Source organism: Argiope bruennichi, chromosome 9 (genome assembly GCF_947563725.1).
Source record: "Argiope bruennichi chromosome 9, qqArgBrue1.1, whole genome shotgun sequence".
NCBI lineage: Eukaryota > Metazoa > Arthropoda > Arachnida > Araneae > Araneidae > Argiope > Argiope bruennichi.
The window spans coordinates 76946614-76972454 of NC_079159.1; the positions used below are offsets into that span (position 1 = coordinate 76946614).

Below are 25841 nucleotides of genomic sequence, written 5' to 3' on the forward strand. Positions count from 1 at the left end.
ATACAAAGTGCACAAAGAAAAAGCATTGTAACCGTCACAAAATTCGAATTCGAGAATTGACGAATATACCCGCTTGAGACAGCTCTGAATTCGAACAGTAAATTTTTGAATTATGTCTGTCTGTCTGTCTATAAATACGATAACTCAAAAACGTTTTGATCTAGAAGAATGAAACTTGGTATATAAATTGAACACAAATTTGTAGATTTTACGTCAACTTTATGACGAAACAAATCTGAAGGTAAATCATTTTTTTCTATGCATTTGAAAGCGATTATTAAATGCAAAGAGCTAGATAGATGAAATTTGATATACAGTTTTATCACGGAAAGTATAGATCCATATCAAACTTTGAACCAAATCCGTCAAATTTTTGTCGGTATATTCGTATATATGTTGACTCAAAAACGCGGGACTTAGCTAAAGACCATTTAGATCAGTGGTATCTTTATTAAAATATTAATTCTGTGTTAAATTTTGAAATCAATCGGCCAAAAAAAAAAAAAAAAAAAAGGCAGTCAAAAATTATATTCTTTTTTTTTTAATATCTTTCAAAGCATAAAACATTCGTGTGCTGGATTTTGAATATAAAAATCTAAGCGCGTTTAGTATTCACAACCTTGCCTGAAATTCATGAATGTTTATAATTTTTATCGGATTTAATTTAGTTATATTAGCCTCCCGTTTAAAGTAACACTAGGGCTATTTTGCGACGGACCTCGCAATTTTGAACCGCGTTCAGATGACGAGGACGGCACCTGAGCTGGCACCCCCCTCTCCACACTACACCTCACCAACGGGAGGACGTTTGGCTCTGACGGATTTATCGTACAACAGACACCCTTACACGGCGGTTCTTCGGTGGAATGAGGTCTCGAACCTGAAGCCCTACGGCTCACAAGCCGAGACTTTACCACCAGGCCACCAAGGCCCTCATAAATTTTCTTGGAAGGAAGGGGTGATGGCACTTTTATTAACGAATACGCGAAAAAATATCGAGGAGGTCTCTCTTGTTGATTCTTTAAAAAATTAAGTTGTTGCTTGTAAAAATCGATTATCTGCTTGATTGGATAAAGTTTACTTTTTTTCTAGTTTCACAATGCTTTGTATGAGTTAAGGCATTACATGAAAACCTTATTTTCCAAACGCAGACGTCGTGTTGATAAAATAAATTAGCAGATTCTCAAAGAATATTACTGCGAACAAAGAAGTTCTATTCCATTAAGAAAAACCTAAGGTGATTCAGCGGAAAAAATAAATATTTTAAAAGCATTACTTTTATTTCAAATTTTAATGAACTATTTTGTTTGTTATCGTCTCTCGGGATCTAATTATCTAAATTCCCCAAAAGAACATTACATTCAACGTGTGTATAATAGCTTTGAAGCTCTTTTTTTTTTTCCAAGTTCGTTAATTAGTGGAGAATATAAAAGTATGGTGTTAGAAGACAATGATGACAAAGGACAGAAACCAGACGTAGTTATGCAGTCCGGAACCAACTAACATTTTATAGATTTCTGTTTCAGTATTGAAAGAATTTCATCATCAAAGTCTTGAAAAATCTTAATCAGTGATTGACTATAGTACTTTTTTAGAAGTAAAAGGTTCATATAATGAAATCGACCCATATTCCCGAAATAAACATGAAATGTACTTATCTGAATTGGGAGCTCATTGAATATTAAGAAATTACTGTACATAATGTTAAGAATAAATCTTTCGATAACTGAAATGATTTTTGTACTTTTTTTTTTGTTAAGTTATTGTAATTCTTTAAAAAAATAGTTTTTAAACATTGTTGACTTACATTGATCGTTGTTTATTTACATTAGAAATATTTATATTAGACAGGCTAAAATCGTTCGGCGCAATTGATAATCCCATTTTAATTAAAAATAAAAATGAAAACTATAAGAGAATTTATGAGCATTATAACAACTGACATAAAAGCATTCCTCACATGAAAATTATTTATACTAATCGCCCATGGTGACTAGTCGGTTAACCAGGAATACTGGTTGAGATTGATTTCAATGAAATATTTTATGCATAATCCACTATTCAATATTTCCTTAAGAAAGAATTTTTACATATCAAATTGTGAGATAGTATGATAATCTGTTTTTTTTATTATGTAATAGAACCTTCTAATAGAGTAAAATTACATGATATCACTGTGTATTTAAAATGTAACTGTATGCAGTCTGTCTTCTTATTGTATGTCATCTTTCTTGATAGCGTTTCACTTTCTGATTCCTTATGCAAATTGTGTAAAAAATAAACAATATCTTTTTTCAGCTCTCATCAACGAAACAAAATGAGATGATTAAATATTTGATGAAACAATGAAAACTGTTCACATTTCACACCACCAATGGAATGTATTGTTAAAAATGAAGCAAAAAATTATTTAAATTAGTGTTAAAATTTAAAACGGTGTTAAAATAATTTTTGTGTAATAACATATTAGGAATTTTTTCGAAATCTCACTTAATTTTTTAAAATTAATTACAATCATAATTAAAAAAAATTCAAAAAATTTGTTTTAAAGTACAAATTTTTGCTTTCCAAAGTATATTCATGTCAAATTTTGTAGTTCTTGGCAAATTATCTGGTCAATAAACAAACAAATCTCCCGAAAGTATTATTAGTAGAGACATTTGGCGTTAGTAGAGACTTTTAGAGACATTTGGCCTTAGTAGAGACTTTTAGAGACGTTTGAAAAATGTACGCTTATTTACATGTGCTTTGGCATTCCTTTATGTTTTATGTGATAATCATTTCTTCGTCATCAGGAACGGAAAAGAAATCGGGATGAAATATTAATAGGAGCAATGACAGCGATTTGAGTTTCACTTCAACAATGAAATATACAGTAAAAATATGCAGGAAATGTCTTTCTAAAACTAATTAGAAATAGAAAAAAATTATATGGCAATAACTTGAATATAATTGTAAAAATAACATTTTGAAGATGATATAAAAATAATTTTTGAGTTGTAATATTTTCGGATGTTATCACGAAACCCCATCAAAATGTTACATAATTTTCGATTAATTAAAATTTTAATTTAAATCTTAAATAAATCGCCCCGAAGTATATATTTCCCCTCTCTAAAATAAATGTGTTCCAAATTCGGTAGCTTTAGGCCAAATAATCTGACATATTTAGCGCTGGCATCCACAGAAACACAGACACGTTCATCTTTATTAATAGCAGATAATTACTATCTGAACATATTTGTTTCAATCTTGCGTCATCGTAGAAATATGTACTACGTTACTTTATAAGTGGCGTAATTGCTTGCAGTTTTATATAAATCTTCAAAATGTATTAAGACTAACTATGAATCGATGGCATTTTCCAATGGATTCCCTCGAATTCGGAATCTGACGGCAACGTCAGATTCCGTATTCGATGCTTTATTTTCAGGGAATATTTATAATAAACATAATTTTATTACATAGTTGTATTTGCGATTATGTAAATGAATATTACGCCTAATAGTCCATTGCAATTAAGTTAAGTAGAAGAATTGTTTTTATAGTTTATTAATTTTTTGACAAATACTCCTTTGACCCTCAGATAAGGAGAAAAAGAATCAAAAAGTTCCCATCTCAGAGAAAGGAGGCGGGGAGCTCTTTTTATATCCCCCCCCTGCAAAATTTTATAAAGTCATACCGTAAGACGATGCTATCTTGTTTATAAAATATATTACAACTATAATTTTTAATAAATATAGGTAATTAATTATTTTATATGTTATTAGATTAAAGTAAAGCTTATATATGGCATAGTTTTCCTGTAATTATATATTTCATGTTAACATGTTAATTTTCTATGCTATTTTTTCATTTAAGTGCTTCAAATAATTATTTAACCGTCTAATTCGAAGTCTATATGTGGATGAGTGGTCAAATAAGAAATAATATATGGCAGAATATATGTAAAATAAAAAACTAACTTTAAAACTATGTTTATAACATTACATTTACTAAAGGTTATATACTAATAGATGTTTAGAAAGCTTTGATTTTAAACTCTTTAGCATATCTTTTCTCTCAAAATGAAATACACGAAACACACACACACACACACACACACACACACACACACACACACACACACACACACACACACACACACACACACACACACACACAACCACTTACCAATGAGAGTGGTTTTCCGAAATTTTTTTAACATAATTTCCAATTAAGGTTCACACCCCCCCCCCCTCCGCATAAAATTATGGACCAAAATAAGGCCGCAAATACCTTGCATGGCTTTAGTGAACAATAATTACGAAATATAATGATGTAAGTCTAATACTTTTACTGAATTTACTGAATAAAAATGTGTTTTAAATGCTGTTTTGCCTAGAATGAAATCATAATTTAACACAAACTAGTTGTAGTCACAAGGTAACATACCAAATTTCATTGATTTAAGTCATTCCGTTTTTAAGTTATGGTGTTTATATGCATACAAAAGTATAGATCGATAGGCGATCAACCTTTTTACAGATTTGGTTCAAAATTTGATAAGAGTTTATATTTTAGATACTAAACCTGTGTATCAAATTTTATTGACCTAACTCTTTGAGTTTTGGTTTTATCGAATGCGTTTATAATCGGACAACCAGACAGACTTCTTGAGAACGAATTTCGTTCAAAATTTGATAGAAATTTTAAAAAATTGATCGAATGTTCATACATAAATTTCAACATCCTAGCTCAAAACGTTTTAGAGAGTTATCGTGTTTACAGACAGACAGACAGAGAGACAAAATGCAAAAATGTGTTTTTTGATGGGAGGTCTAAAACGCGGATATTCTTCAAAATCTTGAATTTGAATTGTTTCATGATTACAATATTTCTTCTATATAACTTGTACAAGGAAGTAATGAAAAGGTTAGATCGCATAGTCTTTTGACAGCATCATTGTAAAACAAAACACGAAAAGTACGAAATTTTAAATATTTAATTAAATTGTATTTTTTTATATTTCCAATTTGAAAGCTCTCTAAAAACATTATTTGACGCATTTACAAAATAATAATAAGGAGAATAAAAAAATTAAAAAGAAATCTACAATAGCAAATTTCAAGTTATGTAAGAACATTATTATTCTTTAAGTCCTTATTTGTCTTAATTAATTTAAGTCATAAACCAGTTTAAACTGGTTTGAAACAATCACGAGACTTCTCTATCCGTCTCTCTCTCTCTCTCTCTGTATATATATATATATATATATATATATATATATATAATTTTTTTCACTTTCATTTTCAATTTTTCTAGCTGGCAAACAAAGTTTTGGAGCTCGACCGATTTTGAAATGAAATAACAGCTATGATGCCATACTTCTACGTCAACCTTTTAGAAACGCATCTGCTGTCAAAGAAGCATACGTAATAATGAAGCAATACTGGTAAAAGCAGATTCAACCTTTTCAAAACGCAGCTACTTCCAAAGAAGCATACATAATAATAATGCAATACTGGTAAAAGCAGGTAAAAAATATATGCGATTAAAAGATGATGAAAATTGCCATTTATGCTTTATTCATTGCCTACGCGATTTAGAGCTTCAATATTCATTGCCTACGTGATTTCGAGTTTCAAAATCCCCTAACCAAAACATCATGTTCTTACAGGATGATAAAACCACAATTTCGGAAAAAGGCCATATTTTACTGATATTCTTTTTATATGAAATATTTTATTACAGGAAAACTATACCAGATATAAGCTTTAATCTAATCTAATAACTTATGGAATAACTAATTACCAATATTTACGAAAACTATAATTGTAATTTGCTTTATAAGCAAAATATAACCGTTTTACGGTTTGACTTTTTCGAATTTTCTGGAGGAAAGTGAGAATGGAAGATTCCTCCTTTTAAGTGTTGGGAACTTTATGGTTTTTGAAGGTCAAAGGCACATTTAATCATTGAAAACTATATACATTTTTTTCTCCTATTTGCCATTTTTCGTTCTATTTGCAATGGATTGTAAAGGCGTTTGTATTACAATAACCATATTGATTCATTGTGATATTGATAAAGAATGATTTCCTAACTTTTCGACAGATGGCGCTATATCACATTAGTCTAGAATTGGCCGGAATTAGTGGAGAAAGAAAATGTAAAACGATTTTAATCAGATTTATTACATGAAAGCCAAAATGATAACTAAAAAAGGATACGACTATGTTCTTCAAGATTTTTTATGTTTCGTTAAATGGATCAACAAAGCACGTTTAGTAATCGGATTATAGAATTCATTTAATAAATTTAGTCTTGATTCCGGTATACTTTGTTTCATCTCTAGGTCAGTGGGGTGTAATGATGTTTAGAATACCAGTCAATCCGGCTTTAAAGAAAGATTTAATATGTTGTTTTATTTAATCTCGAATTACTTTTCTACAGTGGAAAAATTTCGAATATTGGGCAACCGTAATATTTTTTTTTTGAAATGGAATTAGATAAGAAACAAAATGCAGTAAAAAAGACGTCACTCGAGTGGCTTAGAAAAAAATGAAAGAGCAATTTCTCTAAAACAGAGATAGACTCATTCTTCATTAAGTAAAAAAATGTATAAATTATTAAGTATTTTATGATTAATAGAAACATTTGTTTTCATATAGAGTATCTATTTTTTATCAATCACTAATTTTTAAATATTTAGAGAGGTATATACTTTCAACGGGAAAATTCTCTAAAGGTCGCAAAGAGTCATATTTGATGTTGTTAGTTCAATAAATATGTCTCGTCTGGGTTTTCTACAATCCCCTTCATTAAGCTATTCTTATTTAGTAAAATATTCTTCACAGTTAACATTTTAAACAAAAATATCCCGCATTTTTGCAGTTAAAACCTGATATTTTGGATATCACTATTTTAGACGATTTCAGAACAATTCAATAGCTGCCTCGAAGAAAATCCACCAATTAAAGCTGTGCACTCTCGAGGTGGCCATTAATAGATTTAAAATAATCAAAACTTCATAAGTCAGTCAATTTTGATCGAAAAAAAATGGAACACTTTTTGTTTCAAATCTGAATGCATGAAAATTATTTTACTAATATAGTTAGTAGCTAGTCACTTTATTATAGAAAAGATGTTTTTTTTATACTTTAAAATGATGGTACGTCGCAAATGTTTTATTAAATATGATTAATAAGACTATCTAAATATAACTGGATTTTTTTGTATTAATTATTCTAAAGAACTATAATTATTTTAGAAGCACATTTTTTGTCTCAAATAATCTGAAGTAATTTTTGTTTTGCGTCTTCAGCGTATTTTTCTCATTAGGAGTACAAACTCTCTCTAATGGTTTAAAAATTAGCAATTGTGCTTCGATAAGATTGAATATCTTGTTTACTTCCAATAATTTAACATTTTCTTTTCTAAGAACAAACAGTATTAAGACGTAGATTAGCTGATCTCTAATAACTCCAAACTTATTAAAAATTAATTTGCACCTATTACGATTGCGTATTATTGTTTAAAACGATGAAGATGTTGTACAATATGGTTTGTTAATATAACATATATTATGTTATATAAACAAACCATATTATTGTACAACTAATTGCCAACTATTGTAACCATATTATTGTACAACTAAGCCCTTTAGTCTGTTTCTTTGTATCTAAATTGAATAACAGCATTTATAAATTTTTTTAAAATGTTTATTTAAATCAATTGTTTTCAATGTTCTTCAACTTAGGTATTTTTTTAAATGTCTTTCTAAAAATAAAACTTCATTATTTCAAAAATTAAATATCGTTTTCATATATACGATGCATAAAAGAGGAGTATTATCATCGGTAAATCAGTGAATAAAAGAAAATTAATATCGAAATGTCCGCAAATTTCCCTAAAATCAAACAAATTCTTTAAAAAGTTATGTCCATCTTTTAGTGAGTATGTTAATTCAAAAACAAAAATGATACGGTCGGAATTCGGCTTGCAGTTTTCAGTTTGCACTGAGGATAAACTTAATTACTGTTATAGACTTCATTTTTCTCAAATTTTGGACGAAATCCGCGGAAGAAAAATCTTTCTTCCATCCATACGCACAAATGCGAACATGATAACTTGAAAACGCAATGATCTGAATGGATGAAATTTGGCTTATATTTTACCATTCGAATTGTCAATCAACATCAAATTTTGAAAGAAATAGTCTTTGGGTTGACCGTCTATTAGTATCTATTTATGAGAATATACTCGATATCTCAAAGATGAAGCAAGCTAGATAGATGAGATTTCGTATGATGAGTTTTATATTAAATTGTAGATTTTTATCAAATTTTGGATCCAATCTATAAAGGAAACAAGTCCAAAAATGCATACGCGATTTTTTTTCACTAACTGACAATAAGTGCCATACTGTGGAATCATACTAGAAAGTCGAAGGGAGAACACTCCAGGATCTTAAACTATGTATAAAATGATTAGCCCCCTTTAGAGACCAACAGATATACCTAGAAAATTATAATATGACTTAACTCCTTTAGAGACCAGCTGATATGCCGATAAAATTATAATATGATTAGCCTCCTTTAGCGACTAGCTGATATGCCGAGAAAATTAGTTGTAGTTAATTTATATACATAGAGTTTTAAGCATAATTTTTAGGCTAACGATTTTGTCTCCCCCTAAAAAAATTTAACCGTCAAATTGAGATAAAAATTAGAGCCTTATTATTTTAGTAGTCTCATATTTGTTGTAATTATTATTTGAAGGAATCTAATTTGTAAAATTAATAGTCCCTTGACATCATTAGAGGGTTGCCATTAATACGACCTGTAAATCGTCTGGTAAATCTGTCTTCTAATTACACACCTTAATATAATGAAAACAAAATATAAAAAAAAACTCTACTAATAGGTGAAAAATAATATTAATAATATTGTTGGAATATAGAAAGAAATATAGCATGTATATAGCAATATGACCGTCTTATATGTTTGATCTTATCATTATAAATTTTTAACCAATATTTTTTTTTAATTTCTATATTATGATAAACATTTGTTTTGCTTGGTAAATGTAATATTCATTTTTACTTACCAGCTGATATATTTGTAATGGAAGCAATTTCATACCATTGCCAGATACTTATCTGAAAATAATTTCGTAATTACCATTTGCAATGGATTAGCTTATTTATTCCTTACTGATTAAAAATATTTTTTAGGATTTTTGTGTTTTTACAAATAATCTTTTCAGAGTCAAAATGGGTTCAGAGTCAAAGTAAATCCAGACTTACTTATATGGCCGTAGTGGCCTGGTGGTAAAGTCTCGGCATGTGAGCCGTAGGGTTTCAGGTTCGAGACTACATTCCACCGAAGAACTGACGTGTAAGGGAGTCTGCTATACGACAAAACCGTCAGAGCCAAACGTCCTCCCATTGGTGTAGAGAGGGGGCTGCCAGCTCAGGTGTCGCCCTCGTCATCTAATCGCGGTTCAAAATGACGAGGTCGGTCCCAAAATAGCCCTAGTGTTGTTTTAAACGGGACGTTAATATAGCTAACGAACTTATGCTAGTAAATAACCATTGAGAGAGACCCAGATGAATAACTATTGATTTAAAAAAATGAATTCATTAAAATGAGAACAGATTTTGTTTGAATTATTTTTAGTGTTGTCATCTTGGCTGTTGTAGGCCAGAAATTTGATATCTAGAAGTTCTAGCTCGGCTCAAATACTTTAGTTTTTTTTTTTTTTTTTTCTTTTTAATCGCTACATCTTTCTTCAACAAGTGCCCAAACCTTGTGAAAAGTGTAAAATTCAGTGTTAGCTAAAAATCCGTCCATATCGAAATGTCTTTCAGAAATGTGTTGCAATTACTTAATAGTCCCAAATCGTAAATGTTAGTGACTGAAATTGACCCATCTTTTCTATTACCAGCAATGCGGTAACATTTTTAAACCAAATCAGTTTACAAGCAAATGACCGTCATTTCTTTAAATTTTTGCAAAATAATTAGGCATTTTATTTTATTCTAATATATTATGAGAAAGACAAAATGAAAAATAAATTTTATTTTAAACTAAAATATTATATAGAAAATTCAACAATTTTATAATTAATTATTAAGGATAAACATTTTTCATAATAAATAGGTATTAATCCATTTAATGAACTATACAATCAATTAGTCAACAGATCTTAAAGTATAAAGATGTAAGAAATATGGATTACAAATATTGTGATAATTTTTGTGCAAAATAATCCCGCCATAAAAAGTGTTTTTTCGGATTTGTTGGCTTAATAGTTACTAAAGAATCTCAAATTTTTGGAATATTTTTCTCTTATATTTCTTGGTTGAAAATAGCAGAATTTTTTAACGGTTTTATTAATATTTTCTATTTATTTTGTGCCAAAGACAGTTATCACATTGTATTTCTGCTTTTGTTTTGATCAATAAATTTTATCCGTCACAAACCGCATCTACTATAGTTCAATTTTTCAAGCAAATAAGTACAAAAAAGTGCATTATAATTAAGTACTTAATTTACTGAATTACCATAAGAAATGTAGGGTTGATGGTAACAAGTTGAGACAAAAACTAATAATTTACCGGTAAATCCTTTTATTGTTATTTAAATCCCTTGTATACATTCATCGGTTTAAGCAGTTTACGTTAATATAGTAAGTTCTGTATTATTAACGTATATTTGTTCCGTTCCAAAATTTGCGAAAAGTTATTGGTGGAAATATAACACCTTTTCCTTCAGAGACGTTAGAGGACAGATTTTAAACATTTTCCTGCTGTAGAATGTTTCTTTTTCATTAGCCTAAAATTCGAATATGAATAAAAAAAAAGGATAATAATTAGTTGGCCTTAGGATGAGTAAGCAATGGAGCTGGCGCCATATCCAAACGTTTAATATTTGACTAAATGGATTAAATCTTTCTCCTAAGCAAATAAGAAAGTAATACTTTTACATGTCCATTTATTTTGCACTTTCTCTTATATTTCTTTTATTTTCTCTATAATTTCTTTTTATTGTTTAGATGCGGTTGCGTAAGCTTTTATAAACGAGAGAAAGGAATTCAAGAAATATAACCGAAACAATTTATTTTAAAATTTAATTTTAAATTAAAGTTATTTAAAAATTAGTTATTTCTTTGTTAATTTTTACTTACATAAATTAAAGAAATGTTATTATTTTTATGACTATTAATTAAATGATTTAAAATTTATTTTTAAAAATTGCAAAATTTGCAGTACTGAAAGACTTTAATATGCATTTTTAATCAGATATTTTGTGACATTACGCACTGCACATTATAATGACTCTATTTTGTAAAAATAATTTTAGTCCAAAGCTAATGTTTGTGAGTTTCTTATTTCAACGCATTTTCAATTTAATTAGTTAATATAAACCTATTTTTTACTTTAGTAACTTTGTGAAAATGCAATTTTTCAATATTTTGTGACTCATGATTTATACAATTATATTTAACCCTTTAAAGGGCCATTTTTTTCTAGTCATATCATGTTAAAATATTTTTAGGCTTGAAATTAGAATAAGAAAAGGGATTTATTTAGCTTATTAGATAAATTTAATTTGATTAATTAATTAATTTGGTTAATTAATAATTAAGTATCAAATCAAGACACATCATTTTGTGTAAAATAAAAAACTAAAGCATCTAAGTTTCTGTCTTTCTAAAAAAATTTGTCAGAACTTATGCCAACCTACATAACTTCATACAAAGATTGATAAATTTGGTGGGAAGCATACTTCCCACGGCCCTAGAAAGGGTTAAATAAAATCTTGGTGTTTAATAATAAGTAGGAGAACATAATAAACCGGATAGAAGCATGTCCTATACATGTTAAAGTGTTAGTAAAATTGTCACTTTATTTTATAATTAATATAAATTGAATATTTTATTAATTTATTTGGCCGTTAGACTAATGATATTTTTATTCAACTTATTTGACCATTCAATCCTGCGGTCCTGAGCAGTTTCTTTCTATGAATAACAGCGAATCCGTTATTGTAAATCAAGTTACAGCAAATCAACAGCTACAATACACGGATATTATATTAAAAACACACTCAATTGAAACTCAACAAACTCAATTTAAATCAAAATTTCGAAATTTGCCCAATTCTAGATCAATATTAGCCTAACCTTGCAAAGGTTCTAGGTTCTAAGCTCTCCAATACAATTTATTCAAGTGCATTAAATTGCGCATATTTTATTTATTATAAAGGAATGGAATTCCATCATGCATCAGAGACCACCTTATTAAAATAAATGAATCGTTTAATATAAACAGCCGCGAACAGCACAAAAGACCCCGGCTGAACCTAACCCTTCCATCACAATAACAGTCCCACCTCTGGCCGGCAAAAGTTCCCGAATAAAAGCACTGTTCCCTGAAAAAAAAACCACTCGACCATCCCCATAAAAAGGGCTTTAGAATAATATTTTCATTTTCGCTTTTACTTCTATCACGTGAACTCCCGCGGAACTATAAATCGAAAGCATTCCGCAAACGATCCAGTTTATAAATAACCGGAAAAAAATAAACCATCTCTGTTCGCTTTGAAATCGTCTGCCGTCTGATTTTCGCGGACCATTGCTCCCGCCCCTTCTGCTGCTATAAAAAAAATATGAAGAATTCCAAATTACAACAAATGGAATTTCCTTTACTGACATGGGAGTTGGTTCGGAGCTCGGCTCGGTTACGAACAATTTGCTTCTGTTTCTCGCCTGCGAAGTACCTAATGGGCAATTCATACCAACCAAAAAGTACTTAGAACATGAGTTTAATTTTAGGAAAAATTTAAGTTACTCTTAGTAGAACGCTTATAATGTAAAAGCCATGTAAAGCTGCTACATTTTATAAATTACTTGATCCCAAGAAAATGGTAAGCATATATTTTTATTATTTATCTCCGGATCGCAATGTTCTTAATACATTTTATGATATTTAAATAAATATTCTAAGAATTTATGTAAATACGTTATTTTCAAAATAATTAACCTTATTATTATTAATAATAAATGTAAATATAATAATAAATGGTAATTATTCATATTAACTAAATACTTATTATTTTAACGGTAATGAGTGACGGCGTTCTTGCATAAGGGTAGCGCATCTTCCCCGTGATCTGTCTGAGTGTCCCACGTTCGAATCTCGGTTCGGGCATGGTTGTTCTTCATCTGTGTTCTATCTGTGAGGTGTGTGAATGTGCCCCCCTGTAAAAAGGGGTTGTGAAAGTAAATGTGCACATTCATGTTCATATGAGCTAGAAGTCAGACTTCTGCCCTCGGGTGCTCAGGAGTCTTTACCCTCAGAAGCTACTGCACCCCCTTTCCGTGGTAACGCGGACCCGACATCATCATCATCACGGTAATGAGTATACAAGATAAGAACATCATAAATGAAAGTATAGTTGGATTAATGTGAAATAAGCTATTTTAAAGATAATTCAAATAACTTTTTACTTTCTCGTATATGTAGTATAGAGAAAGTATATTAATCGTCAAAAAATTCGAACTCGAGATTTGGCGAATACCCGCTACTTCCCGGAATTCTAAAAACACATTTGTAGAAAATGTCCTTCTATCTATCTGTCTGTAACTAAGATAACTCAAAAACCATTTGCACTAGATGATTGAAATTTGGTATACGGTTTTTGAATCAAATTTGCAGATTTCTATCAAATTTTGAGTAAACTCTGTTCAGCGGAAGTTCATCTGTCCGGCTGTTGGAGTATAAATTAGCAACAATAACTACAAAACGAAGAGAGCTAGATAGATGAAATTCGGTACTATAATGTAGACATCTGTCACATTTTCTGCTAAAGCCAACTACAGATTGACTGTCTGTCGACCTGTATTTTCAGAAATACATAAATGTGATAGTTCGAAAACGCAGTGACTTAAATATGAATTTGGTATGGGATTTCGTGACTACAGGTTCAGTTTTGTATCAAATGTTAATTTCAATCGGTTGAGAAAAACGTATCTGAAAACACAATTCGATTTTCGGATACTCTTAACGCATGTCAGGGATTCATCGCCAAAAAACTCGCCAAGGATCACACGATAGATTCAGTAAAAATGCCAAATTCACGCCAAAAGTTAATACTTCATAACAGTTGTATGCCAATGCCATGTAACATGTTCTCTTGCATGGCAAGTTTGTCGGAGAGTATATGAGACCATTCCGGCTGATTATGAATGGAATTCAATCTTTCTAGTCCAAAATATCGGCAGGCTATCTGAATCGTACGAGTTACCAGAATTATTCGCATTAATAAATCGATAAATATAATCTACTTTTATATATATGTATCACTTCCTTCATTTTGTTCACGCTGACTGTGTAGGTGAAATTTAAGCAGCTGAAGTATAGGAAAGAATTAAAAAAAATATCTGTGGGGTAGGTCTCTGAAACTTTCTTGCTTGCTCTCTAATACATGTGCTCTAATATTATTAACCATATCTCATTGGCAGACAATAGAAACGAAAAAGCCAATAAATGTGTGATGTTTGGCAATGAATATGGAAGATGCAGTTAATACAAAAACACCAGAAAATCGAATGTGTATTTTAGGCATCTATTTTTTTCTGACCGATTAAAAACAAAATCTATCATAGAACTGCAGTTATAGTCATAAAACCACATACCAAATTTCATACATTTTATGAATTATTATTATGAAATTTATTTAGTTTTGAGCTATAACTGATGAAAGTACATACTGATAGATGGTCAATCTTTGTACAGATTTGATTCCACATTTGATACTTATCTGTACTTAATATGTTAAATCTGTGTACCCAAAATTTATACGTCTATGTGTCTTCGTGCTGTAGATATCATGTTAACCCTTTATAGGGCCGTGGGAAATATGCTTCCCGCCAAATTTATCAATCTTTGTATGAAATTATGTAGGTTGTCATAAGTTCTGACAAATTTTTTTAGAAAGACAGAAATTTAGATGCTTCAGTTCTTTATCTCAGACAAAATGACGTGTCTTGATTTATTACTTAATTATTAATTAATCAATCAAATTAAATTTATCTAATAAGCTAAATGAATCCCTTTTCTTATTCTAATTTCAAGCCTAAAAATATTTTAAAATAATATGACAAGAAAAAATGGCAGTTTAAAGGGGTTAACTTATATTCAGACATCCGGACAGATAGACTTACTTCGAATGGATTTCGTCCAAAATTTGTTAGAAATTTATAAATTAAGAGAAGAGAACGCACACCAAATTTTTAAATCTGTGTACCAAAATTTATCCATCTATTTCTCTATCCATAAATTTATCCATCTATTTCTTCTTGTAGACTGCGTGTTAACTTATATTGAGACAACCTGACAGATAGAATTCCTCTGAATGCATTTCCTCCAAATTTGACCGATACTTATAAATTAGTAGAGACCGCATACTAAATTTTATCCATCTAGCTCAAAGCGCTTTTCCTATCTTATTCACAGACAGAAAGACAGACAGATAGACGTAATTCCAAAAATAAAATTTTTTGGTGTCAAGGAGGTAGGAAGGCTGAAATGAGGATGTTCGTAAAATATCGCAATCGAATTTTTTGACGATAACAATACTTTTTTTTGCATATTTCGTAGACGAAAAAATAAAAATGCTTTAACTTCTATCTTGAAGAAAGAAAACACTGAAAAGAATGTGTTTACACCAGATCGTCTGCCAATATCATTACGGATAGCGCATGCGTATTTTTCTCTCTCAATGCTTATTCAATCCGATTGCTGTTATAAATCGTATTTTAAAACAAAGATTAGAGTTTGCCTTTCTGGGAAAATTTCTGAATGGTCTATAAGAGGGGTAACAGGAGGCTGGAATAACCTGCTTAGGGGTTTTGGCAGTGGAAGAGAAACATCTGTTGACTAAAGAAAGACTAAACAAATGTTGTACGAAAATATCAGCAATTCATTTATCAGCCGTGTTTCCTCCTACAGTTTGCTCTGCAGTATTTTTATGCATATTTTAGCATTAAGAGTGCGAGTACTTTCTAACGCCGCACTTTTCTTTTCTAAAAATTTTATAACAGTGTAGAAAGTTGGAATTTCTGCTGATTTCAGCGAAACTAAAAACTTTCTTCTTCATTCTTTGGTTTTTTTTTTCTAAAGAATGTTATTTTTTAAAGTTATATTTGACAAATCACTTTGTTCATATTTTAGAACCTTTAATGCTCTAATGTTTTTATTAATGCCATCTATTAAATATCGTAGTTCTTTAGCTGATTTGTTATGAATTTTGTCATAATTTATTATTTCAAGGGCATGAGGATCTATCAATTGACATTTGTTTTCATAGCTATATTCTAACATATTAAACTGAGAATCGAAACTATCAATAGGCGATTCTATTAATAGTTTGAATTTTGCTTTTGCCTCTGGTGTGGTGTAGGAGTTTGGAGAGGTGATGACAACTCAGGTGTCGTCCTCGTCATCTGACCGTGGTTCGAAATTATGAAGGTTCGTCCCAAAATAGCCCTCGTGTTGCTTTAAAAAATGAAGTTCATATAGCTAAACTAAACTAAGAATTTTGGTTCTCCTTTTAGAGAGCTCGAGGATAGTATAGTTTTTATGAATCATTTAGTTGACTATTACAACTTATTACATTTATGAATTGATTTTTGAAAATCGCAAATTTTGGTATTATGTCTGAAAATTCTGGTATTGGAATTTCAGCAAGCGTATACTAGATTTACCGCTGCCGTAATTCAAATTAACGCTTACATTTTCAGTATCTTTCAAAGAATATACAGTAAAAGCTTGAGACCTACGTCTGTTTTTTTTTTTTTTTTTTAATGCTGTCATTTATTTTTTCGATGTCCAGCTGGATAGTTTCCAAATTTTCGGAAGTTGTAATTTCATAATATTCCTCCGTTATTTTATCAAGTTGGACCTGAAATTACTCAATTTTTTAAAGCTTTGCTTCTATTTCGGTGGCACTGGTATTCTTTGACACTGTATTTACTCTTCGAGGTAATGTCTTTATCCTGGTTACAGTTACTTTTATTGAACTTTTCTTATTGAACTTTTTCTTTAATAATTTTGTTGCATTTAATTTTAATTTCAGATTTTTTATCCATTTCTCCGAGGTTATAATGTTGTATAGTATTCTAATACAGCAACAAATTATTATGATATAATATTGTAAAGAGTTATTTATGGAAGGTTATTTAAGATTTTATGCTGTGGCTAATATTTTCTTGTTACTTTCCCTCTTCGCCTTTTGAAGATGGAAGTGCAATATCGTTAAGTAACATCAATTATTTATTGTATTTGTTAATTTATAAGTGAATGCAATTACGAACAATTATATCTACAATTATTTATGTTTTCTGAGGGTCAACTCAATAAATTGTCTCTAAATACCTCTCATATTATGGGAGTGCGTCTAGGAAATGATGGATTACAGGCATTTTGTGACCCGAGGTAATGATAAAACGATAAAAAAATGTTTCTTATTTTTATAAACTGCTTGATTTAGTTTTATATTTCTACACACTTTTATATCAATTAACATTCTACTCATTTATTTTGGTTATTTCTTTATTTCAGTAATTTGCCGAAAATGAATATGTTATGTTTTTACTTATTTTAAGTCAAGTTAGTGTAGCATGCACGTTTGTTCTGTTCGTTTGAGTATTCTGAGACGACCACTTTTCGATGATTCTATCTCACTAAGGGGTGATATGCGGAAGGATGTGCGCATTTCCGGAATTTACTTTATAATTAAATGCAAACATCTCCCCCATTCATCTTTCTGCTCATCCCCATTTTGTCGAATCAAACTCATACATCCTAACGCATGCGCAAAGATAGGTTTTAGAATCCATTAGCAAATAATACATAATATTATTTACTTAAATTCTCGATATTTATATATGCTCTAAATACAAAATGCTTGAAATGGGACTCATGGACAAAGCGTTTATGTTATTCTAATATATTGTAATTCATAAAATTTGTATTGTTTACTAACTTGTTTACTTCACAATAACATTTTTTAATCCACCTATTTGTAGTCCCCTATAACACAGGAGTCTTAGGAAACTGTCTAGTCTGCATAGTTGAAACTTCGCCATTGGTCTACGATACACTTTTTAGGGACGCGATGGCCTGGTGGTAAGGTCTCTGCTTGTAAACCGTAGGGTTTCAGGTTCGAGACCCGATTCCACCGAAGAACCGTAGTGTAAAGGGGTTTGTTGCACGTTAAATCCGCCATGCCAAACGTCCTCCTGCTGGTGTGGTGTGGCGTGGAGAGGGGGGTGCCAGCTGAGGTGTCGTCCTCGTCATCTGACCGCGGTTCAAAATGACGAGGTCCGTTCTAAAATAGCCCTAGTGGTGATTTACAATGGGACGTTAATATAACTAAACTACGATATACTTTTTCCTAATTCCAACACTTTTCTTTATTAAATTAGTGTTCTATATTTAAAATTTGTCCATTAGATATAACGAGTACCGTATAATGAAACAGATTACTCCATTTTCTCAATCAACCAAAAGATCGTCAAATATATCATTTCATGGCAGACAAATTACAGGGTGATTCAAATCTCAGGAAAACTACTGAAGATTAATACGCAAGAAAATGAACACAGAAAGATGTTAACTCAAAAAGGATAGAAATGGTCGATATTTATTTTTGTTTTCTTTCGAAATTATAACGTGTGTAGCATAATCTAATATATAAAAACGAATCTTTGTTCCTGTTTTATGCGCTGCTGTGCCATTCATCCGACTGCGATAAAACTTTGTCAACTTATTGTCTTGAACCTAAAAAAAATCCATATTTCTCATATGGCCAGCTGTATATTGGATGCTTACGAGTCGCACAGCCAAGAAATTTATTTATTTTTACTGAAGACGGAAAGACAAAAACAAAAATATTGTCTACCCTAAAGTATACTTGAATAATAAAGTACAAAAAAAAAAAGAATAAATAGTATTTATACTTTTTCTTTATATGTCATTCAATTTCAATGATTGTTATTCATTGTCGACAAGAAAATAAATATCATTCTTTCTATCATTCCTAATTAAACAAGGTACCTATTTCAAATTTCAAACGATACTTTCAAAATCATTTCTTTTGTAGCAGCAACGCGCCGAGTACTAGCTAGTTTACAATTACAACTTTTAAAGGGTTTTGCAGAGGCTGAAGTCATGCAATACGCGATAAGATGCTGCTTTAATTTATGGTTTAAAAATATTCATCGCCATCTGCGCAAGAGAGCAGCTGCCACGTTGAAATTCACTATTTACGGAATTTTGTTTACATAATCGAGCATAAAATATACTGTTACAAATTTTTTTTCTACAAATACCGCCAATCAATCGTAATAACGCAGCGCATTTAATCGCTAGTTCAGATCTCGGTTCTTAGTGGATGGATCGTGAAAGTTCTCGAACTTTCCAGTATTATCCATTTAGTCGCCAAATGATCGCCAAGCTCAGCACGCACAGGACAGATCTTACAACGGTTTTCCCCCCGATGACACTATTCGTGACGGGTAGCAAAATTACAGATTTATTTCTGTTTATTAGAGTAAATTAAAGAGTAAATCTACAGATTTACTCTTTATTTCTGTACATTTTATACAGTATCCTATACATTTCTTGTCCATTTTATTATAATGATAATTCGTCATGAATATTGGAGAATACACTGATAATTCATAAGCCATTATCCAGTCCAATGTCTTACACTATATAATACATTATTGGACGAACTGCTGATTTCTTTGAGGGCTTAAATTTCAAACCACCCTGCCATCCGTCGTAAAAGCACTGTGGTTACACATCCATCTATTTCTGGCGATAGCAACCTTATACTTTCATTCCTTTGCGAATCATTGATTTTTAAAGTTATTACCTTAACTTTTCACATTTTTTTAATTCAAAATATCTACCTCAGCTTTTAAATTCTGAATTTCCATATGATTAAAATAATGTTAATTTTGTTGATTCTTTATATAGAAAAAAAAGAACACAATGAAACACTGAAATTAACCATTACAAACATCGATGTCTATGCCATAAAGATGGATATTCAGCTGTGAGTATTTAAAGATAATCCTCTTGTTCGTGTACAGGGAAAAATCAGAAATCACATTCGAAATGTTTCGCTGTAAGTTCCAGTTCCGTGAGCAGCACACAATTCATGATGTAAGGATCTTACATGACACAATTATTTGCTATTGCAAAATCATTCTCAATAAGTTAAATCCAACTTTATTCATTATGCATGGAACCATTTCTCTTATTTCTTCTTATTTTCTCGTATATGTGGAATAGAGAAAGTATAATAATCGTTAAAAAATTCGAACTCGAGATTTTGACGAATCTCCATCCTTTATACTTCCCTGACTTCGAAAAACACATTTTAGGAAAATATCTGTCTGTAACACAGATAATTCAAGAACGCTTTGAGCTGGATGATGAAATATTGGTATACGGTCTTTGCACCAAATTTACAGATATCTATCAAATTTTGAGTAAAATCTGTTCAGAGGATATCCGGCTGTTCAGCTGTTCGAATATAAGTTCAATAATTACAAAATAAAAAATAGAACTAGATAAATAAAATTCGATGTATATATTTAACTCTATAATGCAGATACTTGTCCAATTTTGAACCAATTCCAATGACGGGTTGACTATTTGTCGATCTGTTCTTCCACAAACACCCAAACGCGATAATTCGAAAATGCAATAACTTAAATAGATCAAATTTGGTATGAAATTTTGTGACTGCAAAGAACAGTTTTGTGTCACAGTTTAGGTTTCAGTTGGTTTGGAAAAACGCGTCTAAAACATGAATTCGAATTTCGAATTATACTAACGACATGGCAAGGATTAATCGCCAAATAATTCGCCAAGGATGATATGATAGACTCAGCTAAAATGCTAAATTCACATCAGATGTTAACATTAGAAATGTCGCACGCCATGCAGGACGTTCTCTGACATGACAAATTTATTAGAGAGTATGCCAGAAAGTTTTTGGAGGACATTATTGATGGTTATCATAAGGTTCATTATAATGATTTTCAGTAAAGGTTTTCTGATGTAGTTTGGGCTACAGAATATAAGAAATAAAACGAATTTAATTCATATTATTTTATGCCTATTTAAGCTACAGTGCTTAATAAATATGGGAAGTATTACAGAATTGAGAATGTAATTTGTCCTTAAAAATCTACTCAAGGTACTAAAAAAAGGCAGTTTTTATGTGAACAAATATTATGTTTGATACTGGCTTTAAGTACTCTGTGGAAAAACATCGTGATAGAGACTTTCCACTTGGAGAAGGTTTTCTGCCTAAGTGCCATATGCAAGACAGTTTTACCATCAAATGAATCTAAGTGGCCAGCGTGGGGCGCTTGCCCTTACATAAAACTATCTTATAATAAATATGATTTTACCATATGAATTTAAATAAAAACTGAAAATTCGGTATATTATGTATGTTAATGAATTAATGGTGTCTTTAATTCGGTTTAATGAAATTTGTAGAAAACTTTTCTCATTTTTTTTGTATTATTTAAATACAGTTTTCTCTAATTAAAATAATCAATATATTTTCAAAGTTTGCTTATGATTATGGAAGTGTGTATTTGTTAAGAGAGCATACATTTCTCTATCGGCTTTATTTAATCTTTCACTGAATTTGTTGAAAATGTATTAATATTTTATTTTATTTATTTGTTTATTTTAGAATGGCAACGTTATTTAAGAAATATTTTTTGCTGTCTCATTTTGTAGATGGCAACTTGTAGATCAATCCCAAGATGGAATAAACAAAGTTTGAATTTTTTACCGGTGGGATATCGTTTTTCTATTTTAATATAAAAAGCGAAAGAAAACGGTGTTTTTTCTTAGGCAGCTTTAACATTTTTTGGCGTCCGCGACAGGATTTTCTCGAAACAAAATAAATCAAGATGTTTCAAGCAATAAAAGGTTTTAAAAAAGAAGATCTGAAATACGTTGCGTCTGAAATTGGAGAAGACGTATCAGAAAATATTACGATAGTTGGATTAAAAGATCTTATTTTAAAAAGTTGTGAATATAAGAATGATCCAGAATTCGTTCAAGAACTTTTAAGTAATGTTATTTCGGAAAGGAAATTAAAAGAAGAAACCGAAAAAGAAGATAAAAGATTGCAGCTTGAAGCTGAAAAGGAAGATAGAAGATTGCAGCTTGAAGCTGAAAAGGAAGATAGAAGATTGCAGCTTGAAGCTGAAAAGGAAGATAGAAGATTGCAGCTTGAAGCTGAAAAGGAAGATAGAAGATTGCAGCTTGAAATTGAAAAAGAAATAGAATTGGCAAGAATACAATCTCAAAATAGAGGTCAGTCATTTTCTGCTAATTCTACTGCTGATTTAAATAATTATAAGAGAAAGTTTACACTGCCTAGATTAGAATTTAGACAATTTGGCGACGATATTAAAGATTGGCTCCCATTTTGGAGTCAATTTGAGCAAATACATAAAGATGAGGATATCGCACCAGAAGACAAATTTCAGTACCTAGTTCAAGCAACAATTTCTGGTTCTCGTGCTAGAGAGGTTGTTGAAAGTTTTCCGCCAACTGGCGCCAACTATCAAAAGGCTATTGATGGTTTAAAATCGCGTTTTGGTAGAGAAGATATTTTAGTGGAAGTATATGTGAGAGAATTATTAAAATTAATTATTTCTGTGCAAACAAAAGAAACATTTTCATTAACTTCTTTGTATGATAAGCTTGAATCATATTTACGAGCATTAGAAACATTAGGTGTAACCACAGATAAATGTGCATCCATTTTGTATCCTATGGTTGAATCGTGTTTCCCAGCTGAATTTTTAAAGGCTTGGAATCGTAGTAATATTTCCAGTATTAACTCTGAAGCGAAAGGAAAATTGGATAATTTGATGCAATTTTTGAAAACGGAAGTTGAAGGAGAAGAAAGAATATGTTTGGCTGTAGCCGGTTTCGGTTTAGGAAAGGGCCAAGAATACAGACCTTTGAAAAAGAAACAATATAGCTCGGAGAATTTGAGAAATAAAGTACCTACAGCTATAGGTTTGTTAACGACTGCTGCAGATAAAGATGTAAAGAAATCTTGCGTTTTTTGCGGTGGTAAACATTCAAGTTCAGATTGCTTTACGGCTCAAAAAATGACTCTATCGGAAAGACAAAAAATAGTCAAGGAAAAACGATGCTGCTTTGCATGTTTATCGCCATTTCACGCAGTTAAAAGATGCCGAGCAGTTTTAAAATGCCTGATATGTTCTAAAAAACATTTTCCTATAATGTGTGATGTGCTTGATTCGCAAAAGATGTCTGTAGAGGGAAAAGAAGATAAACCCGCACTAGATGTTAATATGGCTAATTTTAATAAACACAGCCCTAAGATATTTCTTCAAACTCTCAAAGCTAAAGTGGTATCGGATAATAAACAGAAAATTGTGAGGTTACTTTTTGATTCTGCATCACACAAATCTTACATTTTGAGAAGTGTAGCTGAAGAAATGAATTATACACCCGTTCGATGTGAAAAATTGGTACATTCTCTTTTTGGTGGCGTTATCACTAATGAATTTAAACATAATTGTTATAAAGTAAAATTGAGAAATTTGATTGGAGATTTCGGCTGTAATTTTGAAGTTCTGGATCAATCTATCATTTGTGACAATATTAGACCGGTTTTTAAAGGTCCCTGGATAAAAGAATTAGAGGAAAATCAGATTAATCTAACTGATATTAGCGATACTTGTGAAGGCATTGATATTCTAATTGGAGCTGACGTTATGGGGAAAATGTTAACTGGCAAAAGAAAAGTCTTATCTTCAGGTCTTGTCGCTGTAGAAACTTTCTTAGGATGGACCTTAATGGGTAAGGTACCACAGGAAGAATCTTCGGAAGAAAACCTGGCTTTAACAGTGCTGTCCTTATTTGTAAATGAAGCTGAAATCCCAAATTTATGGAAATTAGATTCAATCGGAATCAATGATCCTGTTGAGAAAAAATCTAAGAACGAGATTGATCATCGGACCAAGGAGCATTTTCTAGAAACGGTAACAATTAATAAAGATGGTCGATATGAGGTTTGTTTACCATGGTCTGATGATAAGTCACCTTTGCCCGACAACTTGGATTTGGCGAGGAAAAGGCTCGACTACACTACCTCAAAACTTATAGCTATGAATATGTATGAGAAATATGAAAATATTCTTCTAAATTGGTTAGATGAAGACATAATCGAGGAAGTTCCTACCAACGAAATGAACTCTTATGGTAATTATTTACCTCACCGTGCAGTGATAAAACTAAGCAGCAGCACTACTCCAATTCGTCCGGTGTTTGACGCTTCAGCGAGATTAGCAAATTATCCATCTTTGAATCAGTGCTTGGAATGTGGTCCTAATCTCATTGAGCTTATTCCAAATATTCTTCTTCGATTCAGAGAGGGACAGCTTGGCGTTATAGCTGACATCAGGAAAGCTTTTCTGCAAATTAGTATTCGTAAAGAGGATAGAGACTTCCTTCGGTTTTTGTGGTGGGAAAATAGAGAAGAAAAGAAATTGAGAGTTTTTCGTCACACAAGAGTTGTTTTTGGGGTAAAATGTAGCCCTTTTCTTTTAGCTTCAGTAATTGAGTACCATATTCAAAAATGTGAAGGATTTGAAAAATCTTTGAAGAAAAGACTTTTGGAGAGTTTCTACATTGATAATGTCGTTACTAGTGTCGACAGTAAAGACCAATTAGATCGATTCATTGACAATTCTAAAACCTTGATGGCAAAAGGTGGTTTTGATCTTAGAGAATGGGAATGGTCTGGCGACTGTGAAACTAATTCAAAGGAAGAAACTCAGGTATTAGGTCTTATTTGGAATAAGAAATTAGACACTTTGAAAATTAACATGAAATGGCTGGATGGCATTAATGTGGAAAAAGTAACTAAAAGGAGTATGTTATCTACAGTACATAAAGTATTTGATCCTTTTGGATTCACTGCACCAGTGATGCTCTGTCCGAAAATAATGCTACAAAAGGCATGGACATTAGGTACAAGTTGGGATGAAGAAGTAACTGGTGAGCTTCGTAAAGAATTTCTACAGTGGTTTCAAGAACTTAAGCATTTGTCTGACATACAGATTCCTAGGTGTGTTCAAGCGTCTTCAAAAGATATAAGCAACTGCACTATTCATACGTTTGTTGATGGAAGCAAAGATGCATATGCTGCTGTTACATTCCTTAGAATAGAAAATAATGGTCGAATCGAGCTATTTCTACTTGCAGCGAAATCTCGAGTGGCTCCTTTAAGAGGCACAACTATCCCAAGAATGGAACTTCTTGCGGCGGTGATTGGAGCGAGGCTAGCGAATTCAGTTGTTGAAGCTCTTGGTTGGAAAAATGTTACGATATATTACTGGAGTGATTCTACAACAGTGCTTGCATGGATATTACGAGAAGAAAATTGGTCTGTCTTCGTTAGGAACAGAGTCCAAGAGATAAGGAAGTTGAGTAATCCTACATCATGGAGACACATACCTGGTGATAAGAATCCGGCAGATTTACCTTCCAGGGGCTGCAAGGCAAAACATCTAGTCTCCCTAAGATGGTGGGAGGGTCCACAATGGATGAAAAATGCTTTTGAATTTCAAAACATTATGGGTTCTACCAACCATGATTGGAATGAAGAAGAGATTAGAAAGGAAAAGTCTAAGACGACTTTTATATTATCAAATAATGAAGCCTGTGGTGTTGCAAACTGGTACTACAGATATTTTTCGAACTA

At 31.3% G+C, this 25841-nt stretch overlaps 1 protein-coding gene across 1 annotated transcript in view; it reads left to right on the forward strand.

Annotated features, from left to right (window-relative positions):
• Positions 1-12762: 12762 nt before the first annotated feature.
• LOC129984816 (uncharacterized) overlaps positions 12763-25841 on the forward strand; it is a 54141-nt gene continuing 41062 nt past the window's right edge. Inside the window, exon 1 of the mRNA XM_056094777.1 lies at positions 12763-12914. Within this exon, the coding sequence (XP_055950752.1) occupies positions 12912-12914 (3 nt within the window). The 5' untranslated portion in view covers positions 12763-12911. The remainder of the gene's footprint in view (positions 12915-25841) is intronic.